The sequence below is a fragment of the Amblyraja radiata genome, chromosome 14 (genome assembly GCF_010909765.2).
Source record: "Amblyraja radiata isolate CabotCenter1 chromosome 14, sAmbRad1.1.pri, whole genome shotgun sequence".
In the NCBI taxonomy this organism is placed as follows: Eukaryota; Metazoa; Chordata; class Chondrichthyes; order Rajiformes; family Rajidae; genus Amblyraja; species Amblyraja radiata.
The window spans coordinates 2,967,068-2,986,512 of NC_045969.1; the positions used below are offsets into that span (position 1 = coordinate 2,967,068).

At 45.2% G+C, this 19,445-nt stretch overlaps 1 protein-coding gene across 3 annotated transcripts in view; it reads left to right on the top strand.

Annotated features, from left to right (window-relative positions):
• LOC116980285 (E3 ubiquitin/ISG15 ligase TRIM25-like) overlaps positions 1 to 19,445 on the top strand; it is a 58,218-nt gene that overhangs the window by 11,393 nt on the left and 27,380 nt on the right. Inside the window, exon 3 of one of the 3 annotated variants that reach the window (XM_033032357.1) lies at positions 607 to 837. The exons of the other annotated variants lie outside the window; for them this stretch is intronic. Within the exon in view, the coding sequence (XP_032888248.1) occupies positions 607 to 837 (231 nt within the window). The remainder of the gene's footprint in view (positions 1 to 606; positions 838 to 19,445) is intronic. 3 annotated transcript variants of the gene reach the window in all.

Here is a 19,445-nt window from a genome sequence, read left to right on the forward strand (position 1 = left end):
TCTATTTCCATGTTGAACCATGATCATGAAGGTTTACAATTCATTTCCTCAATCCCCTGATCTTTAGTTTTTGGTTTAATTTAGAGATACTCCCTGGAAACTAGCCCATCAGCCCACTGAGTCTGCACCAACCAGCAATCCCCACACATTAACACCACTAGGGACAATTTACATTTATACCAAGCCAATTGGCCTATAAACCTGTACGTCTTTGGAGTGCGGGAGTAAACCAAAGATCTCGAAAAAAAACCCACGTGGTCACTGGAAGAACGAACAAACTCCGTACAGATAGCACCCGTTGTCGGGATCGAACCCAATTCTCCGGTATTGTAAGGCAGCAACTCTACCGGTGGTGCAGGGACCCGGGTTCAATCCTGACAATGGGTGCTGTCTGTACGGAGGTTGGACGTTCTCCCTGTGACTGCATGGGTTTTCGCCGGGTGCTCCAATCTCCCACACTCCAAAGACGTACGGGTTTATAGGTTAATTGGCTTGGTATGAATGTAAATTGTCCCCAATGTGTGTTAGGGTAGTGTTAGTGTGCACGGATCGCAGGGCCTGTATCTTTAAACTAAACTGTAAAGTTTGTGTTGCTTGAATTTTCAGAGGCACATCAAGGAGATGAAGGAAAAACTGTTGACTGAGTTCTCCGGATGGAGGAAGCAATTGGAAGAAGATGAGAAAACTGTACTGAAGATGATCGATGATGAGGAACACCGAGTGCTCTCCTGCATCAAGAGCGAATCTGACTCGTTGGTAGAAAAGATGGATAAACTTCAACTAATAGACAAGGAATCCCAAGACCAAGACCAGAAGGATGCTCTCTCCTTTATTCAGGTACTGGTCCAAGCACACACCTACTGGCAGTAATTTCCTCCCACATTCCAAACGCTTACAGCTTTGTAGCTAAATGTTAATGCATGGGGATCGCTGGTCGGCATGGACTCGGTGGGCCGAATGGCCACAGTGTATCACTAAACTAAACTAAAGTATTTAGTCATAGAGTCATCAAGCATTGAAACAGGTCATCAGGTCAACCAACTCATCAGGTCAACCAAGATATCCCTTGATAACAATGAAAACATTGACTCCCGCCTCCCTGTCGGCTTTCCAACATCGCTGGGCCTTTTTACTTCCAACTGGATCATCATTCGATACAGGTGTTCCTTGGTGTGCAGGAGAACAAGGGGTGACCTTATGGAGCTATGGGCGGCACAGTGGCGCAGCGGTAGAGTTGCTGCCTTACAGCGCCAGCGAAACTGGTTCAATCCTGAGTACGGGTGCTCTCTGTACGGAGTTTGTACGTTCGCCCTGTGACCTGCGTGGGTTTTCTCTGGGTCCTCTGGTTTCCTCCCACACTCTAAAGATGTGCAGGTTTGTAGGTTAATTTGGCTCCAGTAAAAATTGTAAATTGTCCCTGGTGTGTGGGATAGTACTCGTATACTGGGTGATTGCTGGTCAGCGTGGAGTCGATGGCTGAAGAGCCTGTTTCCGCTCTGTATCTCTGAAGTCTAAACTCTATATAAGGCCACGAGGGGTTAAATGATTACTGTAAAATGCCCCTTTGCGGACATTAAACTTTGTCTCTGGAACTGATGCGCTACAATGCTGAGAACGATATTCTGCACTCTGTATCTTCCTCTTTGCGCTGTTGTATTTGAGATTGACTTAATTTTATTTATGGATGGTATATCTGATAGATAGCATGCAGTACAAAGCTTTTCACTGTACCTCGGTACACGTGATAATTACAAACTTCAACCGAACCGTCGTGTGTCGCTATAAGTGGTGGAAGTTGTGGACTCTCCCACTACTGGAAACATCCTCTGTACATCCACTCTTTCCAGGCCTTTCATTATTCAGTAGGTCCATATTGATATTTATTCTAAGGTTTATTGATTAGTAGGGGTGTCAGGGGTTATGTGCTTGAAACTGCAATGGCAATGGAAGTGAAATGAAAATGCAATGAGCTGTTTGGCTTAGCCTGCCCTGTGCTTGAAACTGCAATGGCAATGGAAGTGAAATGAAAATGCAATGAGCTGTTTAGCTTGGCCTGCCCTGTGCTTAAAACTGCAATGGCAATAGAAGTGAAATGAAAATGCAATCAGCTGTTCGGCCTGCCCTGTGCTTGAAACTGCAATGGCAATGGAAGTGAAATGAAAATGCAATGAGCTGTTTGGCTTGGGTCTACTCTGTGCTTGAAACTGCAATGGCAATGGAAGTGAAATGAAAATGCAATCAGCTGTTCGGCCTGCCCTGTGCTTGAAACTGCAATGGAAATGGAAGTGAAATGAAAATGCAATGAGCTGTTCGGCCTGCACTGTGCTTGAAACTGCAATGGAAATGGAAGTGAAATGTAAATGCAATGAGCTGTTCGGCCTGCCCTGTGCTTGAAACTGCAATGGCAATGGAAGTGAAATAAAAATGCAATGAGCTGTTTGGCTTGGCCTGCCCTGTGCTTGGAAATGCAATGGCAATGGAATTGAAATGAAAATGCAATCAGCCGTTCGGCCTTCCCTGTGCTTGAAATTGCAATGGCAATGGAAGTGAAATGAAAATGCAATCAGTCGTTCGGCCTTCCCTGTGCTTGAAATTGCAATGGCAATGGAAGTGAAATGAAAATGCAATAGCTGTTTGGCTTGGCCTGCCCTGAGCTTGAAACTGCATTGGCAATGGAAGTGAAATGAAAATACAATTAGCTGATTGGCTTGGCCTGCCCTGTGCTTGAAACTGCATTGGCAATGGATGTGAAATGAAAATGCCATTAGCTGATTGGCTTGGCCTGCCCTGTGCTTGAAACTGCAATGGCAATGGAAGTGAAAAGAAAAGGCAATGAGCTGTTTGGCTTGGCCTGCCCTGTGCTTGAAACTGCAATGGCAATGGAAGTGAAATGAAAATGCAATGAGCTGTTTAGCTTGGCCTGCCCTGTGCTTGAAACTGCAATGGCAATGGAAGTGAAATGAAAATGCAATCAGCTGTTCGGCCTGCCCTGTGCTTGAAACTGCAATGGAAGTGAAATGAAAATGCAATCAGCTGTTTAGCTTGGCCTGCCCTGTGCTTGAAACTGCAATGGCAATGGAAGTGAAATGCAAATGTAATCAGCTGTTCGGCCTGCCCTGTGCTTGAAACTGCAATGGAAATGGAAGTGAAATGAAAATGCAATGAGCTGTTCGGCCTGCCATGTGCTTGAAACTGCAATGGAAATGGAAGTGAAATGTAAATGCAATGAGCTGTTCGGCCTGCACTGTGCTTGAAACTGCAATGGAAATGGAAGTGAAATGAAAATGCAATGAGCTGTTCAGCTTAGCCTGCCCTGTGCTTGAAACTGCAATGGCAATGGAAGTGAAATAAAAATGCAATGAGCTGTTTGGCTTGGCCTGCCCTGTGCTTGAAACTGCAATGGCAATGGAAGTGAAATGAAAATGCAATCGAGCCTTTTGGCTTGGCCTGCCCTGTGCTTGAAATTGCAATGGCAATGGAATTCGAAATGAAAATGCAATCAGCCTGTTTGGCTGGCCTTCCCTGTGCTTGAAATTGCAATGGCAATGGAAGTGAAATGAAAATGCAATGGCTGTTTGGCTTGGCCTGCCCTGTGCTTGAAACTGCATTGGCAATGGAAGTGCAATGAAAATGCAATTAGCTGATTGGCTTGGCCTGCCCTGTGCTTGAAACTGCAATGGCAATGGAAGTGAAATGAAAATGCAATGAGCTGTTTGGCTTGGCCTGTGCTTGAAACTGCAATGGCAATGGAAGTGAAATGAAAATGCAATCAACTGATCGGCCTGCCCTATGCTTGAAACTGCAATGGCAATGGAAGTGAAATGAAAATGCAATCAGCTGTTCGGCCTGCCCTGTGCTTGAAACTGCAATGCAATGGAAGTGAAATGAAAATGCAATCAACTGATCAGCCTGCCCTATGCTTGAAACTGAAATGGCAATGGAAGTGAAATGAAAATGCAATCAGCTGTTCGGCTTGCCCTGTGCTTGAAACTGCAATGGCAATGGAAGTGAAATGCAAATGTAATCAGCTGTTCGGTCTGCCCTGTGCTTGAAACTGCAATGGCAATGGAAGTGAAATGAAAATGCAATCAACTAATCGGCCTGCCCTATGCTTGAAACTGCAATGGCAATGGAAGTGAAATGAAAATGCAATCGGCTGTTCGGCCTGCCCTGTGCTTGAAACTGCAATGGAAATGGAAGTGAAATGAAAATGCAATGAGCTGTTCAGCTTGGCCTGCCCTGTGCTTGAAACTGCAATGGCAATGGAAGTGAAATGCAAATGTGATCAGCTGTTCGGCCTGCCCTGTGCTTGAAACTGCAATGGAAATGGAAGTGAAATGAAAATGTAATGTGCTGTTCGGCCTGCCCTGTGCTTGAAACTGCAAGGGAAATGGAAGTGAAATGAAAATGCAATGAGCTGTTTGGCTTGGCCTGCCCTGTGCTTGAAACTGCAATGGCAATGGAAGTGAAATGAAAATGCAATCAGCTGTTTGACTTGACCTGCCATGTGCTTGAAACTGCAATGGCAATGGAAGTGAAATGAAAATGCAATGAGCTTTTGGGCTTGGCCTGCCCTGTGCTTTGAAATGCAATGGCAATGGAAATGAAATGAAAATGCAATAGCTGTTTGGCTTGGCCTGCCCTGTACTTGAAACTGCATTGGCAATGGAAGTGAAATGAAAATGCAATTAGCTGATTGGCTTGGCCTGCCCTGTGCTTGAAACTGCATTGGCAATGGAAGTGAAATGAAAATGCCATTAGCTGATTGGCTTGGCCTGCCCTGTGCTTGAAACTGCAATGGCAATGGAAGTGAAATGAAAATGCAATGAGCTGTTTGGCTTGGCCTGCCCTGTGTTTGAAACTGCAATGACAATGGAAGTGAAATGAAAATGCAATCAGCTGTTTGACTTGGCCTGCCCTGTGCTTGAAACTGCAATGGCAATGGAAGTGAAATGAAAATGCAATCAGCTGTTCGGCCTGCCCTGTGCTTGAAACTGCAATGGCAATGGAAGTGAAATGCAAATGTAATCAGCTGTTCAGGCCTGCCCTGTGCTTGAAACTGCAATGGCAATGGAAGTGAAATGCAAATGTAATCAGCTGTTCGGCCTGCCCTGTGCTTGAAACTGCAATGGCAATGGAAGTGAAATGAAAATGCAATCAACTGATCGGCCTGCCCTATGCTTGAAACTGCAATGGCAATGGAAGTGAAATGAAAATGCAATCAGCTGTTCGGCTTGCCCTGTGCTTGAAACTGCAATGGCAATGGAAGTGAAATGAAAATGCAATCAGCTGTTCGGCTTGCCCTGTGCTTGAAACTGCAATGGCAATGGAAGTGAAATGCAAATGTAATCAGCTGTTCGGTCTGCCCTGTGCTTGAAACTGCAATGGCAATGGAAGTGAAATGAAAATGCAATCAACTGATCGGCCTGCCCTATGCTTGAAACTGCAATGGCAATGGAAGTGAAATGAAAATGCAATCGGCTGTTCGGCCTGCCGTGTGCTTGAAACTGCAATGGAAATGGAAGTGAAATGAAAATGCAATGCGCTGTTCAGCTTGGCCTGCTCTGTGCTTGAAACTGCAATGGTAATGGAAGTGAAATGCAAATGTAATCAGCTGTTCGGCCTGCCCTGTGCTTGAAACTGCAATGGAAATGGAAGTGAAATGAAAATGTAATGTGCTGTTCGGCCTGCCCTGTGCTTGAAACTGCAATGGAAATGGAAGTGAAATGAAAATGCAATGAGCTGTTCGGCCTGCACAGTGCTTGAAACTGCAATGGCAATGGAAGTGAAATGAAAATGCAATGAGCTGTTCAGCTTGGCCTGCCATGTGCTTGAAACTGCAATGGCAATGGAAGTGAAATGAAAATGCCATTAGCTGATTGGCTTGGCCTGCCCTGTGCCTGAAATCTGCAATGGCAATGGAAGTGAAATGAAAATGCAATCAACTGATCGGCCTGCCCTATGCTTGAAACTGCAATGGCAATGGAAGTGAAATGAAAATGCAATCGGCTGTTCGGCCTGCCGTGTGCTTGAAACTGCAATGGAAATGGAAGTGAAATGAAAATGCAATGAGCTGTTCAGCTTGGCCTGCTCTGTGCTTGAAACTGCAATGGTAATGGAAGTGAAATGAAAATGCAATGAGCTGTTCAGCTTGGCCTGCCCTGTGCTTGAAACTGCAATGGCAATGGAAGTGAAATAAAAATGCAATGAGCTGTTGGCTTGGCCTGCCCTGTGCTTGAAACTGCAATGGCAATGGAAGTGAAATGAAAATGCAATCAGCTGTTTGACTTGACCTGCCCTGTGCTTGAAACTGCAATGGCAATGGAAGTGAAATGAAAATGCAATGAGCTTTTTGGCTTGGCCTGCCCTGTGCTTGGAAATGCAATGGCAATGGAATTGAAATGAAATTGCAATCAGCCGTTCGGCCTTCCTTGTGCTTGAAATTGCAATGGGAATGGAAGTGAAATGAAAATGCAATCAGCTGTTCGGCCTGCCCTGAGCTTGAAACTGCAATGGCAATGGAAGTGAAATGCAAATGTAATCAGCTGTTCGGCCTGCCCTGTGCTTGAAACTGCAATGGCAATGGAAGTGAAATGAAAATGCAATGAGCTGTTTGGCTTGGCCTGCCCTGTGCTTGAAACTGCAATGGCAATGGAAGTGAAATGAAAATGCAATCAGCTGTTCTGCCTGCCCTGTGCTTGAAACTGCAATGACAATGGAAGTGAAATGAAAATGCATTCAGCTGTTCGGCCTGCCCTGTGCTTGAAACTGCAATGGCAATGGAAGTGACATGGAAATGCAATCAGCTGATTGGCTTGACCTGCCCTGTGCATGAAGCTTCAATGGCAATGGAAGTGAAATGAAAATGCAATCAGCTGTTTGACTTGGCCTGCCCTGTGCTTGAAACTGCAATGGCAATGGAAGTGAAATGAAAATGCAATCAGCTGTTCGGCCTGCCCTGTGCTTGAAACTGCAATGGCAATGGAAGTGAAATGCAAATGTAATCAGCTGTTCGGCCTGCCCTGTGCTTGAAACTGCTATGGCAATGGAAGTGAAATGAAAATGCAATCAGCTGTTCGGCCTGCCCTGTGCTTGAAACTGCAAGGGAAATGGAAGTGAAATGAAAATGCAATCAGCTGTTCGGCCTGCCCTGTGCTTGAAACTGCAATGGCAATGGAAGTGAAATGAAAATGCAATCAGCTGTTTGACTTGACCTGCCATGTGCTTGAAACTGCAATGGCAATGGAAGTGAAATGAAAATGCAATGAGCTTTTTGGCTTGGCCTGCCCTGTGCATGGAAATGCAATGGCAATGGAAATGAAATGAAAATGCAATAGCTGTTTGGCTTGGCCTGCCCTGTACTTGAAACTGCATTGGCAATGGAAGTGAAATGAAAATGCAATTAGCTGATTGGCTTGGCCTGCCCTGTGCTTGAAACTGCATTGGCAATGGAAGTGAAATGAAAATGCCATTAGCTGATTGGCTTGGCCTGCCCTGTGCTTGAAACTGCAATGGCAATGGAAGTGAAATGAAAATGCAATGAGCTGTTTGGCTTGGCCTGCCCTGTGTTTGAAACTGCAATGACAATGGAAGTGAAATGAAAATGCAATCAGCTGTTTGACTTGGCCTGCCCTGTGCTTGAAACTGCAATGGCAATGGAAGTGAAATGAAAATGCAATCAGTTGTTCGGCCTGCCCTGTGCTTGAAACTGCAATGGCAATGGAAGTGAAATGCAAATGTAATCAGCTGTTCGGCCTGCCCTGTGCTTGAAACTGCAATGGCAATGGAAGTGAAATGCAAATGTAATCAGCTGTTCGGCCTGCCCTGTGCTTGAAACTGCAATGGCAATGGAAGTGAAATGAAAATGCAATCAACTGATCGGCCTGCCCTATGCTTGAAACTGCAATGGCAATGGAAGTGAAATGAAAATGCAATCAGCTGTTCGGCTTGCCCTGTGCTTGAAACTGCAATGGCAATGGAAGTGAAATGAAAATGCAATCAGCTGTTCGGCTTGCCCTGTGCTTGAAACTGCAATGGCAATGGAAGTGAAATGCAAATGTAATCAGCTGTTCGGTCTGCCCTGTGCTTGAAACTGCAATGGCAATGGAAGTGAAATGAAAATGCAATCAACTGATCGGCCTGCCCTATGCTTGAAACTGCAATGGCAATGGAAGTGAAATGAAAATGCAATCTGCTGTTCGGCCTGCCGTGTGCTTGAAACTGCAATGGAAATGGAAGTGAAATGAAAATGCAATGAGCTGTTCAGCTTGGCCTGCTCTGTGCTTGAAACTGCAATGGTAATGGAAGTGAAATGCAAATGTAATCAGCTGTTCGGCCTGCCCTGTGCTTGAAACTGCAATGAAATGGAAGTGAAATGAAAATGTAATGTGCTGTTCGGCCTGCCCTGTGCTTGAAACTGCAATGGAAATGGAAGTGAAATGAAAATGCAATGAGCTGTTCGGCCTGCACAGTGCTTGAAACTGCAATGGAAATGGAAGTGAAATGAAAATGCAATGAGCTGTTCAGCTTGGCCTGCCATGTGCTTGAAACTGCAATGGCAATGGAAGTGAAATGAAAATGCCATTAGCTGATTGGCTTGGCCTGCCCTGTGCTTGAAACTGCAATTGCAATGGAAGTGAAATGAAAATGCCATTAGCTGATTGGCTTGGCCTGCCCTGTGCTTGAAACTGCAATGGCAATGGAAGTGAAATGAAAATGCAATGAGCTGTTTGGCTTGGCCTGCCCTGTGTTTGAAACTGCAATGACAATGGAAGTGAAATGAAAATGCAATCAGCTGTTTGACTTGGCCTGCCCTGTGCTTGAAACTGCAATGGCAATGGAAGTGAAATGAAAATGCAATCAGCTGTTCGGCCTGCCCTGTGCTTGAAACTGCAATGGCAATGGAAGTGAAATGCAAATGTAATCAGCTGTTCGGCCTGCCCTGTGCTTGAAACTGCAATGGCAATGGAAGTGAAATGCAAATGTAATCAGCTGTTCGGCCTGCCCTGTGCTTGAAACTGCAATGGCAATGGAAGTGAAATGAAAATGCAATCAACTGATCGGCCTGCCCTATGCTTGAAACTGCAATGGCAATGGAAGTGAAATGAAAATGCAATCAGCTGTTCGGCTTGCCCTGTGCTTGAAACTGCAATGGCAATGGAAGTGAAATGAAAATGCAATCAGCTGTTCGGCTTGCCCTGTGCTTGAAACTGCAATGGCAATGGAAGTGAAATGCAAATGTAATCAGCTGTTCGGTCTGCCCTGTGCTTGAAACTGCAATGGCAATGGAAGTGAAATGAAAATGCAATCAACTGATCGGCCTGCCCTATGCTTGAAACTGCAATGGCAATGGAAGTGAAATGAAAATGCAATCGGCTGTTCGGCCTGCCGTGTGCTTGAAACTGCAATGGAAATGGAAGTGAAATGAAAATGCAATGAGCTGTTCAGCTTGGCCTGCTCTGTGCTTGAAACTGCAATGTTAATGGAAGTGAAATGCAAATGTAATCAGCTGTTCGGCCTGCCCTGTGCTTGAAACTGCAATGGAAATGGAAGTGAAATGAAAATGTAATGTGCTGTTCGGCCTGCCCTGTGCTTGAAACTGCAATGGAAATGGAAGTGAAATGAAAATGCAATGAGCTGTTCGGCCTGCACAGTGCTTGAAACTGCAATGGAAATGGAAGTGAAATGAAAATGCAATGAGCTGTTCAGCTTGGCCTGCCATGTGCTTGAAACTGCAATGGCAATGGAAGTGAAATGAAAATGCCATTAGCTGATTGGCTTGGCCTGCCCTGTGCCTGAAATCTGCAATGGCAATGGAAGTGAAATGAAAATGCAATCAACTGATCGGCCTGCCCTATGCTTGAAACTGCAATGGCAATGGAAGTGAAATGAAAATGCAATCGGCTGTTCGGCCTGCCGTGTGCTTGAAACTGCAATGGAAATGGTAGTGAAATGAAAATGCAATGAGCTGTTCAGCTTGGCCTGCTCTGTGCTTGAAACTGCAATGGTAATGGAAGTGAAATGCAAATGTAATCAGCTGTTCGGCCTGCCCTGTGCTTGAAACTGCAATGGAAATGGAAGTGAAATGAAAATGTAATGTGCTGTTCGGCCTGCCCTGTGCTTGAAACTGCAATGGAAATGGAAGTGAAATGAAAATGCAATGAGCTGTTCGGCCTGCACTGTGCTTGAAACTGCAATGGAAATGGAAGTGAAATGAAAATGCAATGAGCTGTTCAGCTTGGCCTGCCATGTGCTTGAAACTGCAATGGCAATGGAAGTGAAATAAAAATGCAATGAGCTGTTTGGCTTGGCCTGCCCTGTGCTTGAAACTGCATTGGCAATGGAAGTGAAATGAAAATGCCATTAGCTGATTGGCTTGGCCTGCCCTGTGCCTGAAATCTGCAATGGCAATGGAAGTGAAATGAAAATGCAATGAGCTGTTTGGCTTGTCCTGCCCTGTGCTTGAAACTGCAATGGCAATGGAAGTGAAATGAAAATGCAATCAGCTGTTCGGCCTGCCCTGTGCTTGAAAATGCTATGGCAATGGAAGTGAAATGCAAATGTAATCAACTGATCGGCCTGCCCTATGCTTGAAACTGCAATGGCAATGGAAGTGAAATGAAAATGCAATCAGCTGTTCGGCTTGCCCTTTGCTTGAAACTGCAATGGCAATGGAAGTGAAATGCAAATGTAATCAACTGTTCGGCCTGCCCTGTGCTTGAAACTGCAATGGAAATGGAAGTGAAATGAAAATGCAATGCGCTGTTCGGCCTGCCCTGTGCTTGAAACTGCAATGGCAATGGAAGTGAAATGAAAATGCAATCAGCTGTTTGACTTGGCCTGCCCTGTGCATGAAACTGCAATGGCAATGGAAGTGAAATGAAAATGCAATCAGCTGCTCAGCCTGCCCTGTGCTTGAAACTGCAATGGCGATGGAAGTGAAATGCAAATGTAATCAGCTGTTCGGCCTGCCTTGTGCTTGAAACTGCAATGGCAATGGAAGTGAAATGAAAATGCAATCAACTGATCGGCCTGCCCTATGCTTGAAACTGCAATGGCAATGGAAGTGAAATGAAAATGCAATCGGCTGTTCGGCCTGCCCTGTGCTTGAAACTGCAATGGAAATGGAAGTGAAATGAAAATGCAATGAGCTGTTCAGCTTGGCCTGCCCTGTGCTTGAAACTGCAATGGCAATGGAAGTGAAATGCAAATGTAATCAGCTGTTCGGCCTGCCCTGTGCTTGAAACTGCAATGGAAATGGAAGTGAAATGAAAATGTAATGTGCTGTTCGGCCTGCCCTGTGCTTGAAACTGCAATGGAAATGGAAGTGAAATGAAAATGCAATGAGCTGTTCGGCCTGCACTGTGCTTGAAACTGCAATGGAAATGGAAGTGAAATGAAAATGCAATGAGCTGTTCAGCTTGGCCTGCCCTGTGCTTGAAACTGCAATGGCAATGGAAGTGAAATAAAAATGCAATGAGCTGTTTGGCTTGGCCTGCCCTGTGCTTGAAACTGCAATGGCAATGGAAGTGAAATGAAAATGCAATCAGCTGTTTGACTTGACCTGCCCTGTGCTTGAAACTGCAATGGCAATGGAAGTGAAATGAAAATGCAATGAGCTTTTTGGCTTGGCCTGCCCTGTGCTTGGAAATGCAATGGCAATGGAATTGAAATGAAATTGCAATCAGCCGTTCGGCCTTCCTTGTGCTTGAAATTGCAATGGGAATGGAAGTGAAATGAAAATGCAATCAGCTGTTCGGCCTGCCCTGAGCTTGAAACTGCAATGGCAATGGAAGTGAAATGCAAATGTAATCAGCTGTTCGGCCTGCCCTGTGCTTGAAACTGCAATGGCAATGGAAGTGAAATGAAAATGCAATGAGCTGTTTGGCTTGGCCTGCCCTGTGCTTGAAACTGCAATGGCAATGGAAGTGAAATGAAAATGCAATCAGCTGTTCTGCCTGCCCTGTGCTTGAAACTGCAATGACAATGGAAGTGAAATGAAAATGCATTCAGCTGTTCGGCCTGCCCTGTGCTTGAAACTGCAATGGCAATGGAAGTGACATGGAAATGCAATCAGCTGATTGGCTTGACCTGCCCTGTGCTTGAAGCTTCAATGGCAATGGAAGTGAAATGAAAATGCAATCAGCTGTTTGACTTGGCCTGCCCTGTGCTTGAAACTGCAATGGCAATGGAAGTGAAATGAAAATGCAATCAGCTGTTCGGCCTGCCCTGTGCTTGAAACTGCAATGGCAATGGAAGTGAAATGCAAATGTAATCAGCTGTTCGGCCTGCCCTGTGCTTGAAACTGCTATGGCAATGGAAGTGAAATGAAAATGCAATCAACTGATCGGCCTGCCCTGTGCTTGAAACTGCAATGGCAATGGAAATGAAATGAAAATGCAATCAGCTGTTCGGCTTGCCCTGTGCTTGAAACTGCAATGGCAATGGAAGTGAAATGCAAATGTAATCAACTTCGGCCTGCCCTGTGCTTGAAACTGCAATGGAAATGGAAGTGAAATGAAAATGCAATGAGCTGTTCAGCTTGGCCTGCCCTGTGCTTGAAACTGCAATGGCAATGGAAGTGAAATAAAAATGCAATGAGCTGTTTGGCTTGGCCTGCCCTGTGCTTGAAACTGCAATGGCAATGGAAGTGAAATGCAAACGCAATGAGCTGTTTGGCTTGGCTTGCCCTGTGCTTGAAACTGCAATGGCAATGGAAGTGAAATGAAAATGCTATCAGCTGTTTGACTTGACCTGCCCTATGCTTGAAACTGCAATGGCAATGAAGTGAAATGAAAATGCAATGAGCTTTTTGGCTTGGCCTGCCCTGTGCTTGGAAATGCAATGGCAATGGAATTGAAATGAAAATGCAATCAGCCGTTCGGCCTTCCCTGTGCTTGAAATTGCAATGGCAATGGAAGTGAAATGAAAATGCAATAGCTGTTTGGCTTGGCCTGCCCTGTACTTGAAACTGCATTGGCAATGGAAGTGAAATGAAAATGCAATCAGCTGTTTGGCTTGGCCTGCCCTGTGCTTGAAACTGCATTGGCAATGGAAGTGAAATGAAAATGCCATTAGCTGATTGGCTTGGCCTGCCCTGTGCTTGAAACTGCAATGACAATGGAAGTGAAATGAAAATGCAATGAGCTGTTTGGCTTGGCCTGCCCTGTGCTTGAAACTGCAATGGCAATGGAAGTGAAATGAAAATGCAATCAGCTGTTCGGCCTGCCCTGTGCTTGAAACTGCAATGGCAATGGAAGTGAAATGAAAATGCAATCAGCTGTTCTGCCTGCCCTGTGCTTGAAACTGCAATGACAATGGAAGTGAAATGAAAATGCAATCAGCTGTTCGGCCTGCCCTGTGCTTGAAACTGCAATGGCAATGGAAGTGACATGGAAATGCAATCAGCTGATTGGCTTGACCTGCCCTGTGCTTGAAACTTCAATGGCAATGGAAGTGAAATGAAAATGCAATCAGCTGTTTGACTTGGCCTGCCCTGTGCTTGAAACTGCAATGGCAATGGAAGTGAAATGAAAATGCAATCAGCTGTTCGGCCTGCCCTGTGCTTGAAACTGCAATGGCAATGGAAGTGAAATGAAAATGCAATCAGCTGTTCGGCCTGCCCTGTGCTTGAAACTGCAAGGGAAATGGAAGTGAAATGAAAATGCAATCAGCTGTTCGGCCTGCCCTGTGCTTGAAACTGCAATGGCAATGGAAGTGAAATGAAAATGCAATCAGCTGTTTGACTTGACCTGCCATGTGCTTGAAACTGCAATGGCAATGGAAGTGAAATGAAAATGCAATGAGCTTTTTGGCTTGGCCTGCCCTGTGCATGGAAATGCAATGGCAATGGAAATGAAATGAAAATGCAATAGCTGTTTGGCTTGGCCTGCCCTGTACTTGAAACTGCATTGGCAATGGAAGTGAAATGAAAATGCAATTAGCTGATTGGCTTGGCCTGCCCTGTGCTTGAAACTGCATTGGCAATGGAAGTGAAATGAAAATGCCATTAGCTGATTGGCTTGGCCTGCCCTGTGCTTGAAACTGCAATGGCAATGGAAGTGAAATGAAAATGCAATGAGCTGTTTGGCTTGGCCTGCCCTGTGTTTGAAACTGCAATGACAATGGAAGTGAAATGAAAATGCAATCAGCTGTTTGACTTGGCCTGCCCTGTGCTTGACACTGCAATGGCAATGGAAGTGAAATGAAAATGCACTCAGCTGTTCGGCCTGCCCTGTGCTTGAAACTGCAATGGCAATGGAAGTGAAATGCAAATGTAATCAGCTGTTCGGCCTGCCCTGTGCTTGAAACTGCAATGGCAATGGAAGTGAAATGCAAATGTAATCAGCTGTTCGGCCTGCCTGTGCTTGAAACTGCAATGGCAATGGAAGAGAAATGAAAATGCAATCAACTGATCGGCCTGCCCTATGCTTGAAACTGCAATGGCAATGGAAGTGAAATGAAAATGCAATCAGCTGTTCGGCTTGCCCTGTGCTTGAAACTGCAATGGCAATGGAAGTGAAATGAAAATGCAATCAGCTGTTCGGCTTGCCCCTGTGCTTGAAACTGCAATGGCAATGGAAGTGAAATGCAAATGTAATCAGCTGTTGCTGGTCTGCCCTGTGCTTGAAACTGCAATGGCAATGGAAGTGAAATGAAAATGCAATCAGCTTGATCGGCCTGCCCTATGCTTGAAACTGCAATGGCAATGGAAGTGAAATGAAAATGCAATCGGCTGTTCGGCCTGCCGTGTGCTTGAAACTGCAATGGAAATGGAAGTGAAATGAAAATGCAATGCGCTGTTCAGCTGGCCTGCTCTGTGCTTGAACTGCAATGGTAATGGAAGTGAAATGCAAATGTAATCAGCTGTTCGGCCTGCCCTGTGCTTGAAACTGCAATGGAAATGGAAGTGAAATGAAAATGTAATGTGCTGTTCGGCCCTGCCCTGTGCTTGAAAACTGCAATGGAAATGGAAGTGAAATGCAAATGCAATGAGCTGTTCGGCCTGCACAGTGCTTGAAACTGCAATGGCAATGGAAGTGAAATGAAAATGCAATGAGCTGTTCAGCTTGGCCTGCCATGTGCTTGAAACTGCAATGGCAATGGAAGTGAAATGAAAATGCCATTAGCTGATTGGCTTGGCCTGCCCTGTGCCTGAAATCTGCAATGGCAATGGAAGTGAAATGAAAATGCAATCAACTGATCGGCCTGCCCTATGCTTGAAACTGCAATGGCAATGGAAGTGAAATGAAAATGCAATCGGCTGTTCGGCCTGCCGTGTGCTTGAAACTGCAATGGAAATGGAAGTGAAATGAAAATGCAATGAGCTGTTCAGCTTGGCCTGCTCTGTGCTTGAAACTGCAATGGTAATGGAAGTGAAATGCAAATGTAATCAGCTGTTCGGCCTGCCCTGTGCTTGAAACTGCAATGGAAATGGAAGTGAAATGAAAATGTAATGTGCTGTTCGGCCTGCCCTGTGCTTGAAACTGCAATGGAAATGGAAGTGAAATGAAAATGCAATGAGCTGTTCGGCCTGCACTGTGCTTGAAACTGCAATGGAAATGGAAGTGAAATGAAAATGCAATGAGCTGTTCAGCTTGGCCTGCCATGTGCTTGAAACTGCAATGGCAATGGAAGTGAAATAAAAATGCAATGAGCTGTTTGGCTTGGCCTGCCCTGTGCTTGAAACTGCATTGGCAATGGAAGTGAAATGAAAATGCCATTAGCTGATTGGCTTGGCCTGCCCTGTGCCTGAAATCTGCAATGGCAATGGAAGTGAAATGAAAATGCAATGAGCTGTTTGGCTTGTCCTGCCCTGTGCTTGAAACTGCAATGGCAATGGAAGTGAAATGAAAATGCAATCAGCTGTTCGGCCTGCCCTGTGCTTGAAAATGCAATGGCAATGGAAGTGAAATGCAAATGTAATCAACTGATCGGCCTGCCCTATGCTTGAAACTGCAATGGCAATGGAAGTGAAATGAAAATGCAATCAGCTGTTCGGCCTGCCCTGTGCTTGAAACTGCAATGGAAATGGAAGTGAAATGAAAATGCAATGCGCTGTTCGGCCTGCCCTGTGCTTGAAACTGCAATGGCAATGGAAGTGAAATGAAAATGCAATCAGCTGTTCGGCCTGCCCTGTGCTTGAAACTGCAATGGCAATGGAAGTGAAATGAAAATGCAATCAGCTGTTTGACTTGGCCTGCCCTGTGCATGAAACTGCAATGGCAATGGAAGTGAAATGAAAATGCAATCAGCTGCTCAGCCTGCCCTGTGCTTGAAACTGCAATGGCAATGGAAGTGAAATGCAAATGTAATCAGCTGTTCGGCCTGCCTTGTGCTTGAAACTGCAATGGCAATGGAAGTGAAATGAAAATGCAATCAACTGATCGGCCTGCCCTATGCTTGAAACTGCAATGGCAATGGAAGTGAAATGAAAATGCAATCGGCTGTTCGGCCTGCCCTGTGCTTGAAACTGCAATGGAAATGGAAGTGAAATGAAAATGCAATGAGCTGTTCAGCTTGGCCTGCCCTGTGCTTGAAACTGCAATGGCAATGGAAGTGAAATGCAAATGTAATCAGCTGTTCGGCCTGCCCTGTGCTTGAAACTGCAATGGAAATGGAAGTGAAATGAAAATGTAATGTGCTGTTCGGCCTGCCCTGTGCTTGAAACTGCAATGACAATGGAAGTGAAATGAAAATGCATTCAGCTGTTCAGCCTGCCCTGTGCTTGAAACTGCAATGGCAATGGAAGTGACATGGAAATGCAATCAGCTGATTGGCTTGACCTGCCCTGTGCTTGAAGCTTCAATGGCAATGGAAGTGAAATGAAAATGCAATCAGCTGTTTGACTTGACCTGCCCTGTGCTTGAAACTGCAATGGCAATGGAAGTGAAATGAAAATGCAATGAGCTTTTTGGCTTGGCCTGCCCTGTGCTTGGAAATGCAATGGCAATGGAATTGAAATGAAATTGCAATCAGCCGTTCGGCCTTCCTTGTGCTTGAAATTGCAATGGCAATGGAAGTGAAATGAAAATGCAATCAGCTGTTCGGCCTGCCCTGAGCTTGAAACTGCAATGGCAATGGAAGTGAAATGCAAATGTAATCAGCTGTTCGGCCTGCCCTGTGCTTGAAACTGCAATGGCAATGGAAGTGAAATGAAAATGCAATGAGCTGTTTGGCTTGGCCTGCCCTGTGCTTGAAACTGCAATGGCAATGGAAGTGAAATGAAAATGCAATCAGCTGTTCTGCCTGCCCTGTGCTTGAAACTGCAATGACAATGGAAGTGAAATGAAAATGCATTCAGCTGTTCGGCCTGCCCTGTGCTTGAAACTGCAATGGCAATGGAAGTGACATGGAAATGCAATCAGCTGATTGGCTTGACCTGCCCTGTGCTTGAAGCTTCAATGGCAATGGAAGTGAAATGAAAATGCAATCAGCTGTTTGACTTGGCCTGCCCTGTGCTTGAAACTGCAATGGCAATGGAAGTGAAATGAAAATGCAATCAGCTGTTCGGCCTGCCCTGTGCTTGAAACTGCAATGGCAATGGAAGTGAAATGCAAATGTAATCAGCTGTTCGGCCTGCCCTGTGCTTGAAACTGCTATGGCAATGGAAGTGAAATGAAAATGCAATCAACTGATCGGCCTGCCCTGTGCTTGAAACTGCAATGGCAATGGAAATGAAATGAAAATGCAATCAGCTGTTCGGCTTGCCCTGTGCTTGAAACTGCAATGGCAATGGAAGTGAAATGCAAATGTAATCAACTGTTCGGCCTGCCCTGTGCTTGAAACTGCAATGGAAATGGAAGTGAAATGAAAATGCAATGAGCTGTTCAGCTTGGCCTGCCCTGTGCTTGAAACTGCAATGGCAATGGAAGTGAAATAAAAATGCAATGAGCTGTTTGGCTTGGCCTGCCCTGTGCTTGAAACTGCAATGGCAATGGAAGTGAAATGCAAACGCAATGAGCTGTTTGGCTTGGCTTGCCCTGTGCTTGAAACTGCAATGGCAATGGAAGTGAAATGAAAATGCTATCAGCTGTTTGACTTGACCTGCCCTATGCTTGAAACTGCAATGGCAATGAAGTGAAATGAAAATGCAATGAGCTTTTTGGCTTGGCCTGCCCTGTGCTTGGAAATGCAATGGCAATGGAATTGAAATGAAAATGCAATCAGCCGTTCGGCCTTCCCTGTGCTTGAAATTGCAATGGCAATGGAAGTGAAATGAAAATGCAATAGCTGTTTGGCTTGGCCTGCCCTGTACTTGAAACTGCATTGGCAATGGAAGTGAAATGAAAATGCAATTAGCTGATTGGCTTGGCCTGCCCTGTGCTTGAAACTGCATTGGCAATGGAAGTGAAATGAAAATGCCATTAGCTGATTGGCTTGGCCTGCCCTGTGCTTGAAACTGCAATGACAATGGAAGTGAAATGAAAATGCAATGAGCTGTTTGGCTTGGCCTGCCCTGTGCTTGAAACTGCAATGGCAATGGAAGTGAAATGAAAATGCAATCAGCTGTTCGGCCTGCCCTGTGCTTGAAACTGCAATGGCAATGGAAGTGAAATGAAAATGCAATCAGCTGTTCTGCCTGCCCTGTGCTTGAAACTGCAATGACAATGGAAGTGAAATGAAAATGCAATCAGCTGTTCGGCCTGCCCTGTGCTTGAAACTGCAATGGCAATGGAAGTGACATGGAAATGCAATCAGCTGATTGGCTTGACCTGCCCTGTGCTTGAAACTTCAATGGCAATGGAAGTGAAATGAAAATGCAATCAGCTGTTTGACTTGGCCTGCCCTGTGCTTGAAACTGCAATGGCAATGGAAGTGAAATGAAAATGCAATCAGCTGTTCGGCCTGCTCTGTGCTTGAAACTGCAATGGCAATGGAAGTGAAATGAAAATGCAATCAGCTGTTCGGCCTGCCCTGTGCTTGAAACTGCAATGGCAATGGAAGTGAAATGAAAATGCAATCAGCTGTTCGGCCTGCCCTGTGCTTGAAAATGCAATGGCAATGGAAGTGAAATGAAAATGCAATCAGCTGTTTGGCTTGGCCTGCCCTGTGCGTGAAACTGCAATGGCAATGGAAGTGAAATGAAAATCCAATCAGCTATTTGGTTGACCAGCCCTGTGCTTGAAACTGCAATGGCAATGGAAATGAAATAAAAATGCAATCAGCTGTTTGGCTTGGTCTGCCCTGTGCTTGAAACTGCAATGGCAATGGAAGTGAAATGAAAATGTAAAAAGCTGTTCGGCCTGCCTGGGCTTGAAACTGCAATGGAAATGGAAATGAAATGAAAATGCAATGAGCTGTTTTGCCTGCCCTGTGCTATAAATTGAAATGAGTTGTTTGGCCTGCCTGAAACCATTAATTTCGGCCCACAAGGCCCCTATTAGCCGAGAAACCAGTCCCTTTTGCCAAAAATGCCTGTATTAGCCCAGGTGAAGCATTTTGGC